General features: G+C 52.9%; 2 protein-coding genes across 2 annotated transcripts; one reads left to right on the top strand and one right to left on the bottom strand.

The window, feature by feature from the left end:
* Positions 1–3,225: 3,225 nt before the first annotated feature.
* On the top strand, positions 3,226–6,913 carry TMEM140 (transmembrane protein 140). Its single transcript, XM_054386781.1, is given in 4 exon segments — positions 3,226–3,358; positions 6,238–6,274; positions 6,276–6,685; positions 6,721–6,913. Coding segments are annotated over 4 exon segments (768 nt in total). The 3' UTR covers positions 6,909–6,913.
* A 1,442-nt stretch (positions 6,914–8,355) lies between these two features.
* CYREN (cell cycle regulator of NHEJ) lies at positions 8,356–9,556 on the bottom strand. The gene is made up of 3 exons (XM_054386778.1): positions 9,382–9,556; positions 9,217–9,311; positions 8,356–8,834 (listed from the first exon to the last, which is right to left on the bottom strand). Exons 1-3 carry the CDS (start codon positions 9,554–9,556, stop codon positions 8,613–8,615), a joined length of 492 nt encoding a protein of 163 aa, XP_054242753.1. The 3' UTR covers positions 8,356–8,612.
* Positions 9,557–15,433: the final 5,877 nt, after the last annotated feature.

Here is a 15,433-nt window from a genome sequence, read left to right as displayed (position 1 = left end):
TCTGTGAGAAGAAAGGAGTAGCCAAATACTTACAATACTTCCAAAGTGTCCCTGGAAGGAAACACCCCATACAGCCCCTCTCTCGTGCACTGTGTAAGAAACAAGGAAAAATCACACCATATTCCAAGCAAGACAAATTAGACACATAGGCACAACTTGTCGTCACAAGGCCTCCCAGAGAGACAAGTGGCTCAGCTCTCTTGTCAGGGCTAGAACTGGATGCAAGTATGGTGAAGAAGGGCACCTGTCAGGTGCGTGCCAGATGCCACAGGCACCTTCTAAGCTAAAGGCTGTAGCCAGCTGGGCACCAGTCCCAGGGAATGAGTGCTGAAAGCATCACATCTGATGGGATGTGGGATTAGGGTTCTGTCTTGTGGAATCCTGAGTCACAGAATCATTCAGGTTGGCAAAGACCCTTGGGATCATCAAGTCCAACCATTAACCCTGCTCCACAAAGTTCACCTCTAAACTATATCCCCAAGCACCACATCTAAATGACCTTTAAACACATCTAAGGTTGGTGACTCAACCACCTCCCTGGGCAGCCTATTCCAATGTCTGACTGCTCTCTCTGTGAAACAAAAATTTCCCAATGTCCAGTCTAAACATACCCAGTGGCAGCTTGAGGCCATTCCCTCTTGTTCTATTGCTAATTACCTGTGAGAAGAGACCAGCACCAACCTTTCTACACAGAGAGATGAGGTCTCCCCCTAGTCTCTTCTTCAAACTAAACAGCATATGTCCAGACAATACAAAGCTGTTGAGTTTTGCAGTGCCTTGGACTCTGGCTTTTAGGTTGCCAGAGACTTCCTCATGAAAGCCAGAGAACGAAAAGCATAGAGCTGGTTTTGTTTCACTGAGATTGGTTTATTTTTAGTTGTCAGCAGATTACAGATGAAGGGGGGAAAAGGTCATTTTGTGGTTTTGTTCTAAATAGTGATTTTTTAAGCAATGTAGAATATGAAGTGAACTCTCTTCTCACTAGTCTGAGGACTCCCACAGGAATCCCTCAAGTCTGGTACAATGGGCCAGTACTAGCTGTAGCTGAGAAGGTTTATGAGTAACAGAGTTCTGCTGTGGAGATTCTTTCAGGTACGAGGACCAAGGTCATTACCAGCTTCTGGGAAGGAAATGTAGAAGCTTGCTTTTAAAACAGAAGGCTAAAATAAGCAAAACACTTTGGAATGCCCCATCTCATCTCATGCTTGACCTGTGATTGCTACTGTTAGTAGAACTGTAGATAACCTTGCTGGGTGTGCTTTAACTGCACCACAAGAAACCAAGAGCAGTTCATTCCACAGTAAAGCCATGTGAACATCCCCTTAACACTCACAAGAAATTACAATGTTTCAGGAAACAATTCCAGGAAGAAAGGCCTGCACATGAATTTAGTGGAAACTGGCTTCTCAGAAGTGCTCTCCTTTTCCACCCACAGACTCCAGGCCTTACCAGCCCAAACACTCTATCCAATCTCTCCTACCTCCAGGCACACCTATGTAGAAGCCCTGCTCTCTAACTTCCTCTCCCTTCCCATTCTTTCTCCATGAGACACGTTGATGATCATTCCCATGCTTACCCCACACCTATCCTCCCCTGCTGCTCCATCATCAGACAGACTTTGAGCATTTGAAGCCAAAGGGGCAGCCAGAGGACACCTGTAAAATGTCCCTAGGAAGAAGAACAGCAGGGCATATTGCACCCTGCCCAACCTCCAGACACAGTCTTCCCTGCCTAAACCCCTGGAAGAAAGCAGGGGAACTACCTGCCAAAGAGGTAGTCAAAGATGTGGAAAGAGGCCTCCAGAGTAAGGTGGTCAGTGGCACCAAGGACAAGTCTTAAGTCAGAGGTTGACTGTACCTCTCCCTCTTGCAGCCTTGGCATCCCAGGAGCTATTACATGCAGCACATACCAAGACCCTGCAGGGAGGAAAACACAAGACTCCTTGAGAAACACCTCCCTTGTGCTCTTGGATGCAGGTGCCAATATTCCAGGCTCACCACCACATGGAGGTTTCCAGACCATGCCTAAATGTGAATTCACTAGGTAGGTCCCACACATATCACCCCCAGCACACACCTCTTTAAGAGGTCCACCTTCAAGGCTGCTTATAGAACAGGACCAATGGTTCTCATCTGGCCATAAGGACTAAAGCAGGAGCTTTGCCCCTCAGATCACTCATGGCTTCAGAGGTTTCTTATTGCCTAAGCACCATGTCTGCAGCTGAGGGGGAGCACAGAAGCAGCTGGGTCTGGGAAGCAGAAAGAGGGGAGCAGCGTTCAAAGTGCAGGAAAGGAAAAGTGGTCAGTGAATGCTGACAATGTGGAGTCACCACGGGGGCTGTCAGTCACCTCCACAGAAGTGTCCATACAAAACAAACCTTTCTCAGCCCCCATGGACACCCAAGCCACTGTAGCAGCCCCGTTTTCTGAGTGAGCTTAACCCACCCCGTTATTCAGATCAGCTGGCACAGCCAGGAGAAGAAAGTGCAAAGCTGCCTCGGTCACTCTGCCTGGGCTCGGCTTGTTTGCTTGCTCCTATCTAGATGACGCGTTTAGCGGGGAGGCGCAGTGAACCAGGCTCCCATGGCCCTCAAAACCGAAACAGAAAGCAAGCAGGGGGGAGGTGGCAGAGCCCAGCTCGCACGGAACCTGGCGGCAGCCACTCAGCTCAGCAGGGAGGCATCTCAGCCCTCTCCGGCGTGTTTCAGTCGCACCTAGCCAGATGGGCAGCCCGTAATTATCCCCCACTGGGTCCCCCACCTTTTTCATGCTTTCAGGCATTGTGGGGAGCCGCCAGAGGAAGCGGTGCTGCAGGGTGCAAATGTCAGGGAGGGAGCAGGTCCCATCCCAGCTGCGACATACTTTCGCTGTGTAGCAGCCCCTCCTCCACAGCCTGCTCCGTGTGCCGCTGGCTGGTCTCTGCTTGCCAGCAGTCGTTAGCCTGTCTGCAGGCTTGCTTCCCCTCGGGTTTGCTCGCCGCCGATCCTGCCGGCAGGGGAAAGAGGGCTCCATGGCCGGAGCGAGGAGCTTGAAAGCAAAGTGCCAAGTCCAAGCTGCCTTCCTTTCCCACCGGTCCTGCACGGCATTAGTCCCCGCGGCAGCCAGGGAAGGGGGATGCAGTAGAGCCAAGCCTTCTGGAGGGCTCTTCAGGGCAAGAGGAAACGTCCATTCTGTCACCGCTTTGCATTCAACCTGCTCACTGCAGTGAGGTCCGGGAGTTCCGCGGATGTCCGTCCCCGCACGGAAGCCAGATCCTGTGCCGGACGGGCATGCCGTGGCCTCCCAGTCCCTCTGCCTTTACCCAGGCACTCAGGCAGCAGCTGGTCGCTGCGGGGGAGGCACGGTTCCAGGCCGGGAAGGTGCTCACCTGCCTACAAGCCAGCAGAAGGAAGTGCCATGCAGTCCCAGCAGCACAGAGGGTCCCTAAAAGCCCCATCTCGCACTCAGGGCTCCTAAGCCATGCACATGGAGGCTCTCTGCTCGAGAGACCAGGACACACAGCTCTGTCATGGTGAAGCCCAGTGCTTCTAGCCAGGCTTCCCAGACACAAGGGGAGTGAAGCGAGGCTGGGGCTCGCTGTGCTGTGCTTGGCTTCTAGCACCTAGGAGGCAAAGGCACAGCCTCTGCCATCCAAAGGCACAGTCACCTCCAGAGAGGCAGAGGGCTTGCAGATGTCTGGGAGAAGTCAGAGCTGGACACTGGGTGATAGCTCTTTCCTGTTTATCCTCTGCTTCTCCAGTCTGGCCTTAGGGCTGCTGCAGAGCTCTTGGATGCCATGTCTGCGGCTCTGCTGGCGGCAGGGAGCCAGGCTGCAGCTTTCATTGCCAAACCCTAAGTTGCCTCCAGGGCCACCTGTGCTCTCTGCCTCACACAGGGCACAGGCAACAGGCATGTTTCTGCCCCTGTGACACTCGAGAACAGGGATTTACTCACTGAGCTAGGCTGGGAAGGTGACAGGAGGCTGAGGCAAATCTGCCTGCAGTATGGCAGATGCAGAGGGGCATCACTGAGGAAAGAAGATAGGTCCTGCTAGACCTGAGCCTCAAAGCAGAGGAGAGGGCAGAGTACCATGGGATTTCCCTAGGCCCTCATACATGTAGAGATCACACAGCAGAATAGGCTCTCTGAGCTGGCTCTCCTCCACCCTTGCCATCTATTTCCATGAGCTTGCTAGGAAATTTGTTCTCTGCCCCCTCTCTATAAGCCCTGTGCAGCTAGGACAATTTTTTATTACTTCTGTACCTCGTGGAGGTGAGGTTACTGAACCTAAAGCACATGTTTCTACAAGCCTTCCTTCCACAGGAAAACAGTCTAAAGAAACAGGCAAGGGTTGGTGGGTGGACAGGGCCAGGAGCTGGCTGGCCTGTGCTCATCCCAACTCTCAGTTCTGATGTAAATCCCTGCAGAGATAGTCAGCTTACCAAGAACCCCATCCAAGCACTGCTTGTTCTTCCTCTGAAGGCTGTGGGGCAGGGTGGCAGGGAAAACAATGGGCAGGCATAAGCCCTTCCAGGACAAGGAAAGGAAGAGCACAAGGCCTGGTGAGAAAGAGAACATGTAGAGACAACCAAACCAAGAGGCAGTACCAAGGACAAGACAAACTAAAACTGCACGAGTGCAAGGTCTCGTTCTGCAGCACGCTCTGGGCCTGAACACAGATATTGTCCTGGGCCTTTGTGTCTTCATTGTAGATGCAGAACAATGGGCATCTTCCACGTGAAGTTCCAGTCTCTCCAGAAGCCTGTTGTGAAGAAGACCTCCAAGGGAAGCTACAAGAAGTGAAGTATTGACCAGGTGAAGGGGGCAGGTCAGTGTCTCAGTGTCTGGATGCTGTGACCTCTTTCAATGCTCTGTGTGTGTTCCTCCTAGCCCCTTTTCCTCCTAGCCCCTTTTCCTCCTCTTGGAGGAGACCTTTGGGACAGAGAAGCTTTATCCCTAGGCATATTAAACATAGGTGCCCCACTCCCAAGTATCCAGGGACAGGGAAGTGTCTCTAGTCACCAGCACTGCAGACAGGCACTGGGTACAGATTGAGGGGGGTTTCTTGTGCCATTCTGAAGGCTGAGGGGCTGTACCAAAGCCACAAGTGCCTGTGGGGCGATGGCCTGTGACATCCAGGACATCAGGACATTAGCCTACTGGGCAATGAGCAGTGGAGAGAAGACAGCAAGACTGACATTGTGAACTTCCTGAGGGTGGTAAATGATTGACTGGAGATAATGCTTGGCAAAGGCAGGAAAGGGGTTATCTGCAGAGGCTGAGCTTGAAGCTAGGGTCTCTGAGCTCCTTGCCATGTGTTCATGCCTCTCTTCAGACCCAGGTGGCCTGTGCTGTGGTGCCACATAACTCTGCAGCCAGTGATAGCCTTTCCTGATGCTACTTTCCTAGTTTTCAACGTGGAGCAGAAGCCTGCAAGAGGGCACTGAGAACAGTCTACATCCTGGGTTTGCCAGGCAGTCTTAAGAGAGGAGCAAGGAGGATGGCAGTCACAGGTCTGTCTCCCTAACAACCCCAGGCCTCAGAAGAGAACAAGTGGCTGCAGGTGGGCCTGGGGTGCCTCTGCTTGCTGAGCAACTGCCTGTCCATATGGGGCACTGGTTCTCAGGCAACTGGGACTCAGTGGGGAGCAGGGCTGCAGGTATAGCCCTGCTATGCCCAGAAATGTACAGCCATGCAAGGACCTCAGGGGCATACGGGTGCTGGAAATGAGTGGCAGCAGGTGTCCCAAAATTATGGGAGGGGAGGAGGTGAGAGAGGTGGGAGGGGGCTGAGGAGCAGGGGGACCCTGCTTTTCAAACCCTGTCATGCTCACATTTTACCCAGTAGTCCAAAGATGACCTTGTCTGACCAGGACTGAAAGCATTTTGCCAGAATAGCTCTTAACCCCCTCCTTACCAGACAGCAGTTTTGCTCCCCACCCATCACTGCAGTCTGCAGACAAATGCCTCTCTTGTCCAGCATGAGATCACGATGCAAAGGGCATGTGTGGGGCTGAGGGAGCCATACTGTCCTCCCAGTGCTGCTTCACACACAGGACATCATTAAGCCACCTTTACTCTGGCCAGAAACACGCTCCCCTTGACCCAGAAACACACAACACAGTCAGAGGCAAAATGGAGACACTCCTGCTCTCCTTGCAAGAGAGGTCCCAAGACCTCAGTGGCACACGTGCTGAACCTTGGAAAGGTTGCCAGAGCATGCAACAGCCCAGTGCTGCCTGTGTCCTTGTGTTTTGCAGCAGGCATCCCCACGCCAGGCTTTACAATGGTATCAAGAGCACCTAGGCACCAGAATGGGTCTGCTGCACCGCAGGTGCGCTGGGCACCTGCTGTCTGTGCTGATCCTCCTCAAGGCTGTTGGCACCTTGGCCCTGATGCTCTATGCCCTGTTGTGGGAAGCTGGAAACCTGATCAACCTCCCCGAGAAACGCATTGGCTTATACAACTTCTGCCTGTGGAACGAGACAGTCAGGGAGCTGCAGTGCTTGAAGTACAAACATCTGCAGATGGTGGGCATCAGCCTTTGAGGAATGATGCTGGCCAGGATTTGTGTGTATGCCTGCCTGGTCTTCAGCATCTTCTACTTCGTTTTTGTTGCATACATGAAGTGCACTGAGAGAGAGGGCTGGAAGATGATCCACCTCCTACTCATCATCAAGATGGTAATTCTGTCCAGAGGCCTGGGGGTGGTTTTTGGTGTTTTTGGTTTTTTTTTTTTTTTTTTTTTTTTTTACAAACTTCATGGTGGATTCACCTCTGTGATTTAACTGGGGGCTTCCTGGCACTGCTTGGGACTCAGGCGCTGCTACTGCTCCAGATTCTCACGGTCACTGTCTACCTTGGCTGGGCCAAGCACACACACCCATGTCAAAGCCCTTATACTGAGGAGGCTCTGCTCATTGATATTTAACAGGGAAGAAGATGCAAAAGCTAGGGATAACCTTATTTAAAACAGCAACCCCACTACAGCTTTAGTCATTGGCAGGAATGTCATCTTTGGTCCAAAGGCCCACATCCAGCCACGCTGTGGCACGTGGCTGCGTGCAGCACTCCTGCAGCAAACAGGCAGCAGATGCCACCACCCACAGCACAGCTCATAAGGCTCCTGGGAACAGCGGTGTGTAGCACACCCCTCGGCCTGGGGCACAGCATCACACTAGCAGTGTTTCTGGCCCTCACCCCAAGAGCAGTGAAAGGGACAGATCAGAACCAGCACAATAGACACAGCCCTCTGGACATATCCAGCTTAAGTATAGGCAGGTAGAGAAGCAAACAGGCTTCCTTCCTTAGAGCTGCCCAAGGAAACTCGGCCGCTCCTCTGCCTCCTGGACTAATGAGGGATGCTTTTGAGGCGATTGTGACTTGAGGAGCTGTGGCTTTGCACTCCAGCACAACAGTGGCAGCCCCAGACCTGCACTGGTGGAAGTACCCTTCAGCAGCAGCATCTGCACTTCACCTGCTGGAATATCTCCAGTTCATTAGGATGAAGTGGCTCACATCCAATGCCAGCAGCAGCAGAGCACCTGGAGAATCAGCCTAACACTTGCTGAACACCAAGCAGCCTTAAGGAGTGTCTCCACAAGAAAGCAAAGGATTTGGGCCCAGAGCAACAGGTATTACAGAGCTGAGCCTGGCGCTCAGGCAGGCTGTAAAACAGCAGTTTGCTTGCAGTTCAGACCAACAGACAAGGGTGTGCTTAGGGAGCAGGGCAGGGGTTGCCAAAGGCCAGACAGCAGTGCCCTGCCTGGGCTGTCACAGCCAGAGCAATGGAAGGGGTCTCTCTGCCATAGCAGTGCATAGGACCACTCCATGCCATGTCCGTAACCTTGCACAGAAGCACCTACTTTTCCCCCATGCCCTTCAGGGACACACGGGTTTGTTTTCTCACCTGCTGTGGTGCTTGTAGGGATGTGGGTGGTGAAGCTTGTTTCACTGATTCTTCACTTCAATAAAGGCTCTGGAACCTGCCCAGCCTCATGTGGATTGTTCTTCCCCCCTGCTTCAGACCATTCTCTTCCTTTCCTGGACCTCCACACCACAGTCATGGGGTCAATCACCTCAGAATGGTCCCTGCCCCTTCCAGTCTGCCCCCACCTGTCTTCCTCAGCTATGGGACACCTGGCCAAGCCTGGAGGAAAATTCAGCATCAGTCCCAGTGGGGACAGCCTGCCAGGCCCTGCTGCAGCTGTCACAGAGGACTGCAAGGACAAGGGAGTCCTAAGGCTGGACCATGACTATTTGACACTGCAGAGCCAGCAAAGGCCTTCCAGGGCCAGCAACTCCCTGCTCCCCTCCAGTGCCAACACTGACCCACCACAGGGACACTCATAGAAAGTCAGATGTTCTTTTTAATCTCTTCATGCTCTCAGATGCCAAACAGAAGTGAACATAACCTAATCTGGAGCCTAATCCCACTGAACACAGCACACCCTCTGAAGAGAGTACCCCTTCCTTTTCCCCTATGGCCTTCGTGGGCCTCCTATCAGCTCCTCGGGCCACTGACACGGCAGATACAGAGCCCATTCCAGGCCCCCCACCACGCCCCGTGCCGTGGGAGGGGACACCCTCCCTACTTTTCCCGGTTTGCTCCTGGGTAGCTGCACAGAAGGTTGTGTTAACTGAAGAAGATCTCCCTGACGTATTTCAGAACATCACCTTCAGCGTCCTCCACTGTCCTCTCTGTGTCAGCACCAGCGGCAGGAGGGCACAGGGCAACTGGACTGCGGTTGCTGCCTTCCCCAGTGCTCCCAGGAGCCTCGCTTGGCGTTGGCTGGCACTCCTGCTCCTCTTCACTCCCGGACGGGCCCTTCTCATCACCTTCCTCGCGCTGTAGATTCTGACCGGTGAGAAAACAACCAGATTTGTCTGTGTGCGACTTCACTCCGGGAGCACCTCGAGCTTTGAAGCGGGGGGACAGCCCACCATCCCCGTGGGACCCTCCTCGTCCCTGACCAGGTGCACGCTGGAGGCCGATTTTGTCCCGTAGCGCCCAGCAGGGCGACCGGAAGAGAAAGGCAGGGGCGCGGGCCCCGGCAGCCGCCGGGAAGCAGAGGACGGGACCGGAAAACCCGGGAGGCGCTCAGCAGCGCCTCGGGAGAGAGGCTGCCACGGAGCTGGGGCGGCAGCGCTCTGCCCGCGCCCCGGAGACCTCCTGCCCGACCGGCCACGCTCAGGTACGGCCAGGGCTGGGTCCCCGACCCCGGGAGTCCCCAGCTCACCTCGGCCAGGACAGACAAGGCTACGCCCACCAGCTCCGCCTCGTTCATGCAGTAGACAACCGCCGTCGCCGCCCTGCGCACCGCAAGGATGGACCCTCAGCGCGGGCAGTGTCCAGCCTCGCCCGCTCGCCACCATCGCCACTGCCCCCACCCCACCGACACTACCTGGGCCCTGCTGCCTTCTGCTGCCGCCACTGCCCGGCCTTGCGGGGCGTCGCCGTCGCCCGCTGCTCCCCGGCCTCCCCCATCCAGGCCGGAAGGAGCCGGCGCCGGACACCTGCAGCCACTGCCCGTGCAGCAGCGCCGGCCTCGGGAAGCCCAGCGCTCGCCTGGCCGGCATCAGCGCGCTGGGGCCTGCCGTGCCTGTACAGCTCCCGCCGGCCACACAGCACCAGTGCGGAGCTGAGGAAGGGCGAAGCTTTGCTGCCGCCGCTGTCGTGCTTTATGCCGCCCGCTTGAAGCGCTGGGGCTCGCTGCAAGTCAGCGCCGTGGCGAGACCGGCAGCGCCTGGCTGGCTGGGGGCGTGAGGGGCACGCCCCACCACGCCCCCCCGACGGGCTCCGTCCCCCCGACGGGCTCCGTCCCACTCCGTCATGCTCTCCTGTGACGTCCAGGGCAATGTAAGCGTCAGGCTGCGTTGCTAGGAGAGGGTGGTGAGAGACTCAGGGAGGTGGAGGCGGATTCTTTTCCCAGATAAAATTCTTTTTTTCCCTTCCCCTTCCCTTTCCCCTCCGGGGTTAGTCTTGCGGCTGCTAACCCCGGAGTATCAGAAACTTCTTCCCCGCCGCACGCTGCAGCCAGCCATGGGCCTCCTCGGCAGGGTGTGGAAGCGGCTGCGCAACACCAGCTCTTCCACACCCTGTGCCGCACTGAGGAAGGAGGAGGAGGAGGAAGAGGAGGAGGAGGAGGCCCGGGGCGAGCTGGCCCAGCTGCAGAGGTGAGTGGAAGAGACTGCACATCAATGGGCTGGACGTGAAGAAGTAATAAGGGCAGGCAGTGCCCGTAGAAAAGCCTCCACCCGCCCTAGCTGGAAGACCTGGCAGAGCCTAGCATGGCACAAACACCCCAGGAGCAGGGCCACTTGCACAACACCAGCCCTACGAGGGCCTGCTCAAGCTGAAACAGGAGGCAGATGATGCTCTCTGCTGCTGCACCCTGCCAGCCTGGTTCCTGTAGTGAGGCTTCTCTGGAGCTCAGCAGCCCTTTGTCCAAGCAGAAATGGCTCCTTTTGTCTTGCCACGCTTGAGCGGGGCACAGATTAGCAGAAAGACATGGCACAGCCTTCCCATAGTTGCTAAAAAACCCATCCCTTCCATGTCTGAGACTCCTCTCATGCAGGACTGATCAGGAGAAAACAGAGCCTTCAGCAAAACCCTCAGCCTCCATAGTCTGCCAGAAGCCTTTTGTGTCTTGCTGTCCACTGAAAGGAAAAGGGAGTTTATCAGATGAGAGTGTAGCCAGCAGGGATAAGTTACTCCATAGACAAGAATAGGCACCTGTAGCATGAACATGCCACCAGTATTTCAGTCTCAGATACTCTAGTAGAGCAGTAAGGGGTGGCTGAGAGTGTGGGTTGGCTGTGTTCCCCTTTACCAGCTATGGATACAGGTACAATGGCACATGAACAGCTGCTGTTCTTCCAGAAGAGTGTGTGTAAGTGTGTGAGTAATTTTACCAAATGTATTTCCTTCCTCTCTGTATATAGCCTGGAGGAAAAGCTGCAGCTGAAACAAAAAATAGAAGATGAGAGCTCCTCCTGGGAGGATCCTGTGTTTCCATTTACTGAGGTAATGCAGAAGTCACACTTCTGGAGCAGCAGGGCTGAAATGCAGGGTGGGGATGCAGTGGTGCTGAGGATCCCTTTCCCCACTGAGAGACACTGTCTGTCCCTCCCTGTTCTCACTTGCTTTGCTTTCTGCCCTGGAGAAAGAGGAACTTCAAATGAACAAATGTGCTTCAGCTGAAGCCAGTTGTCACAGAGGCAGACAGGTGATTCTGTTAGAGAACCTGATACAGACAGGGAGCCATAATTAAGCCTCTTGCTGTGCACATAGTTGCTCTCTTCCTGAGCACAGCTTGAAGTGCTGCTGAGTGGATGTGACTGAACCAGGACCTGGACTGTGTTTCACACCTCTTTTCATTCCTGTGGTGATGCCAATGGGCTCCCTTAAGAGGTGGCTCACAGTCACATCCACCCTGACTTTGAACTATTTTACACTGGGGGTGCTCTCAGCACTTCTCTGGGCAACCAGGTCCAATGTTGAACCATCCTCAGTGCAAAAAGCTTCTTCCTAGTGTCCATTCTCTCCCCTTTTAGTTTAAAGCCATTCCGCTTTGTCCTCACGCTACAGGCCTCAGTAAAAAGTCTCTCTCCATCTTTCCATATTGAAAGGCTTTGTGTGTGGAAATGGCTCGAGAAGGAGTCTGTGCCAGTTCTCACATGTGCCATTAAATCATGCAGGAGGATTCAGGAAAGGGAGACTGTGTCACTGCCACAGTGCAGCGTCCAGGGGGAGCAGGCCAGCAGCCGAGGACGGAGCAGCGTGGCAAAGGTAATTCCTGACACGCTGAATGGTTACCTTTGAAAGCTCCTTTAGAGGAAGCAGATAAGGAAAAGCAGAGCAAAATAAGCACTCACAGCAGGGTTGCTTTCCTTGCCTCATTTGTAGGAGGACTTCCAAGAGGCAAAAGCAGCCTCAAGGCCCCCCTCGGCAGGGTGTGGAAGCGGCAGCGCAACACCAGCCCTTCCACACCCTGCGCCGTGCTGAGCACCCAGGAGGAGGAGGAGGAGGTCCGGGGCGAGCTGGCCCAGCAGCAGAGGTGAGTGGAAGAGACTCCATGTCCATGGGCTGGATGTGCAGCAGTCGTCAGGGGTGGGCAGTGCCCTTGCCAAATCCTCCACTCTCCCTGGCTGGAGGAGCCCTAACATGGGCACAGCTGAGGAAATGCCTTTTGGCTCAATGGACGTGTTGAGGAATTTTCTTCGCTGGTGCCAGGCTTTGGGTGTGCAACCACAAGCTTTGTCAGACACTTGATAGCCACTTAGAAGAGCACTAAACTCTCAGGTGGTCAGGTTAACAATGGAAATTTCTGAAGTCCTTCAGGGTCAGGCTTAAAACCACCACAGAGGCCCAGGTCTGAATAAATGTAAAGGTTCCCCTTTACCCACTGGCTATGAATACAGGTCGAATGGCCTGTGAACAGCTCTTGCTCTTCCAGTAGAGAGTGTGTGAAAGTGTGTGAGTATTTTTACCCAATGTGTTTCCTTCCTTTCTGTATATAGCCTGGAGGGAGCTGCTGAAAGAGAGAACAAGGAGAGCTCCTCCTGTCGGGATGATGTAGTGATCTTTACCAAGGTAACGCAGAAATGACACTTCTGGAGCAGCAGGGCTGAAATGCAGGGTAGTGGTGCTGAGGATCCCTTTCCCCACTGACAGACACTGTCTGTCTCTCTCTGTTCTCTCAGGACCTGGACTGTGTTTCACACCTCTTTTCATTCCTGTCGTGATACCAATGGGCTCCCTTAAAAGGTGGCTCACAGTCACTTCCTGCCTGACTTTGAACTCTTTTAGAATGGGGCCAGTTTTTAAAGGGGCAGACAGAGAGTTCTGTTGCAGAGACTGAAGCAGAAAGCCATAAATAGAGTTTTAAAACAGATTAAAACTGTTGCCCCTTGTCCTCCCACAACAGAGAGTGGCATCGAAGGTGAGTGTAACCTCCGGTGATCAGCTGGCCACTTTGAAGACCCATCTAATGATATATTCCTCGAGTAAAAGCCTCTTTCATCCTGTCAGCTTGTTACTGATTTTTCCATGTCATGGAACTGCATTTCTTTAGCCAAGTGTCAGCCAACTGCGGAGGCAGCTTGTCCAGGCTCTCTGCATGAGACAGCTGGCCGAATCCTCGCTTCAAGTCCAGATCTGCCCCTGCAGAGGCAGAAACGAGCGTGGATGAAGCAGCAGATGGCCTTGGAGGAGGAGATCCAGGCCCTGCGGGAGGAACTGGAGAGGTGGAAAGCTCAGGTATGGAGAAAGCCTATCTGTTGGCAGGGACCCAGGCCGGTTTTGTAGCCAGCCAGAGGAGAAAACTGAAACTTCATGGAGGGGAGTTTATGTGACCCTGGGTTCACTGTGCTGCCAGCTGTGATGACAGGGCTGGGAGGGCACAGCTGCCTTTGCTGCCTGCATGTTTGCATCATTTGTGGAAGTAAGAGTAGAGGGCTGTGCTAGCACGGCCTTAGTGATTCTATATTTTTACCTTATCTTATTTCATTTATTTATATTTTGTATACTATATTATTGCATAATAAATTTAACTCTATCTATAAATTAACTATTTCCTTCTTAATTAATAAAAACCACTATAAACCCTAAACATTCCATAAACCCCATATAATATAAAATAAATCCCTATTTATATATCATTCTACCCCATTCATTCTATATTTATTAATACAAAACAAAAACATCATTCTATTTTACCAACTTCTTTTTAAATAAATTAACCTATTAAAAAACAAACACAAACTAAAAAAAAAAATAAAAAAAAACAAAAAAAAACAAAAAAATAAAAAATAATTACAAAAATAAATTTTTTTTTTACCCCCCCCAAATTTTTTCCTTTTTTTTTTTTTTTCCTTTTTTCCAAATTTTTTTTTTTCCCCCCCTTGTGTGGTGTGCTTGTGTTGTGGTTTGACCCCCTTTTTTTTTTAAACACTTTTGGTAGGGGGGTAGGGTTGTGGAAGCACTACAGGAAATCAGTGTAGATGTAAGAGAGGGGCCAGGACAAAAGATGAAGTTGTTTTGAGAGCCAGCATGAGAAAGATAAGGATTCCACTCAGAAACCTGTACCTCTACATGCAAAAGTAATGCAGAAGTCAGGGCTTCTGTAGCCCCAGGGCTGAAATACCATCTAGACAGCAATGAGGTCTCCCTTCAGCCCCGTTTTCTCCTGACTAAATAAGCCCAGCTCCCGCAGGCACTTTTCACAGGCCTTGCTCTCTAGACCCCCTGTCAGCTTCCTTGCCCTTCTCTGGACACACTCCAGTAACTCAATGTCTGTATTGTAAATAGAAGCCCAAAACTGAAGGCAGAGTTTTTCGTGCTGCTGAGTGGAAAGAGCTGGACTGTGTTTAGTTTTGCCTGACTTTGGAAACTTCTAGGTATGGTGCCTCTCTCAACTTCTGTAGGCAACCTGCTCCAGTGTCACACCATCCCCATTTCAATGTATTTCCTCCTTTTGTCAAATTTACCCTCTTGATTTTAAAAGCTTTGCCCCGTCCTGTCACTTGTGCCCTCAGTAATGTCCCTCTCTCCCTCTTTCTCTGTGGAATGGCTGTGATGGCATCTCCCAAGAGCCTGCTTTACCTGAGCTTGGATAGCTCCAACTCTTTGTGGGAGAGTTGCTCTGGCTGTCTGACTATTTTTGTGGCCCTCCCCTGGACCCACTCTTACTAGTTCATGCCTTCCTTGTGCTGGGGACCTCAGAGCTGGATGCAGTACATGAGGTGGAGCCCCAGTAGAGTTGAGTAGAAGGGGAGAGTCCACCTCCCTTGATCAGCTGGCCACTTTGAAGACCCATTCAATGATATACTCCCTTGAGTAAAAGCCTTTTTCCTCTTGTCAGCTTCTTACTGATTTCTCCATGCTCATGGAACTCCATTTCTTTAGCAAAGGCTCTTCCAGCAGCAGGGGGAGCTTGACCACGCTCTCCGAATGAGGCAGATAGCAGAATCTTCATGGAAAGTCCAGAAGATGCGCAACAAGCAGCAGCAGGAGGAGATCCAGGCCCTGCGGGAGGAACTAGAGAGGTGGAAAGCTCTGGTATGGAGAAGGCCTCTCTGTTGGCAGGGGCCCAAGCCTGTTTTGTAGCCAACCAGAGCAGGGAACTGAAACTTCATGGGGGGGGGGGGTTATGTGACCCTGGGTTCACTGTGCTACCAGCTGTGATGACAGGGTTGGGAGGGCACAGCCAAGCCTTGCATTCGACCTTGCAAGGGGCTTCTGCCCATCAGCCCCTGGTGTTCAACAGCTGCAAAAGGCCTTGCAAGTGCAGGCTGCCTGCAGCTCTCCCAGGAGGGAAGGAAGTCTTTTCTTTAGGCCCTCCAAGTGATGTGTGGTGCTGGAGGGAGTGCTGGATGTTCTCAGTAACTTCTGGCCCTTCCAGCACGTTCCAGATGTGCTGCTTACAGGAGTATGTGAGGGAGACCAACTGTTGC

Source organism: Indicator indicator, chromosome 14, assembly GCF_027791375.1.
Source record: "Indicator indicator isolate 239-I01 chromosome 14, UM_Iind_1.1, whole genome shotgun sequence".
NCBI lineage: Eukaryota > Metazoa > Chordata > Aves > Piciformes > Indicatoridae > Indicator > Indicator indicator.
Note: the sequence above shows the minus strand (reverse complement) of the source record. Positions and strands in the feature narration are given on the sequence as shown.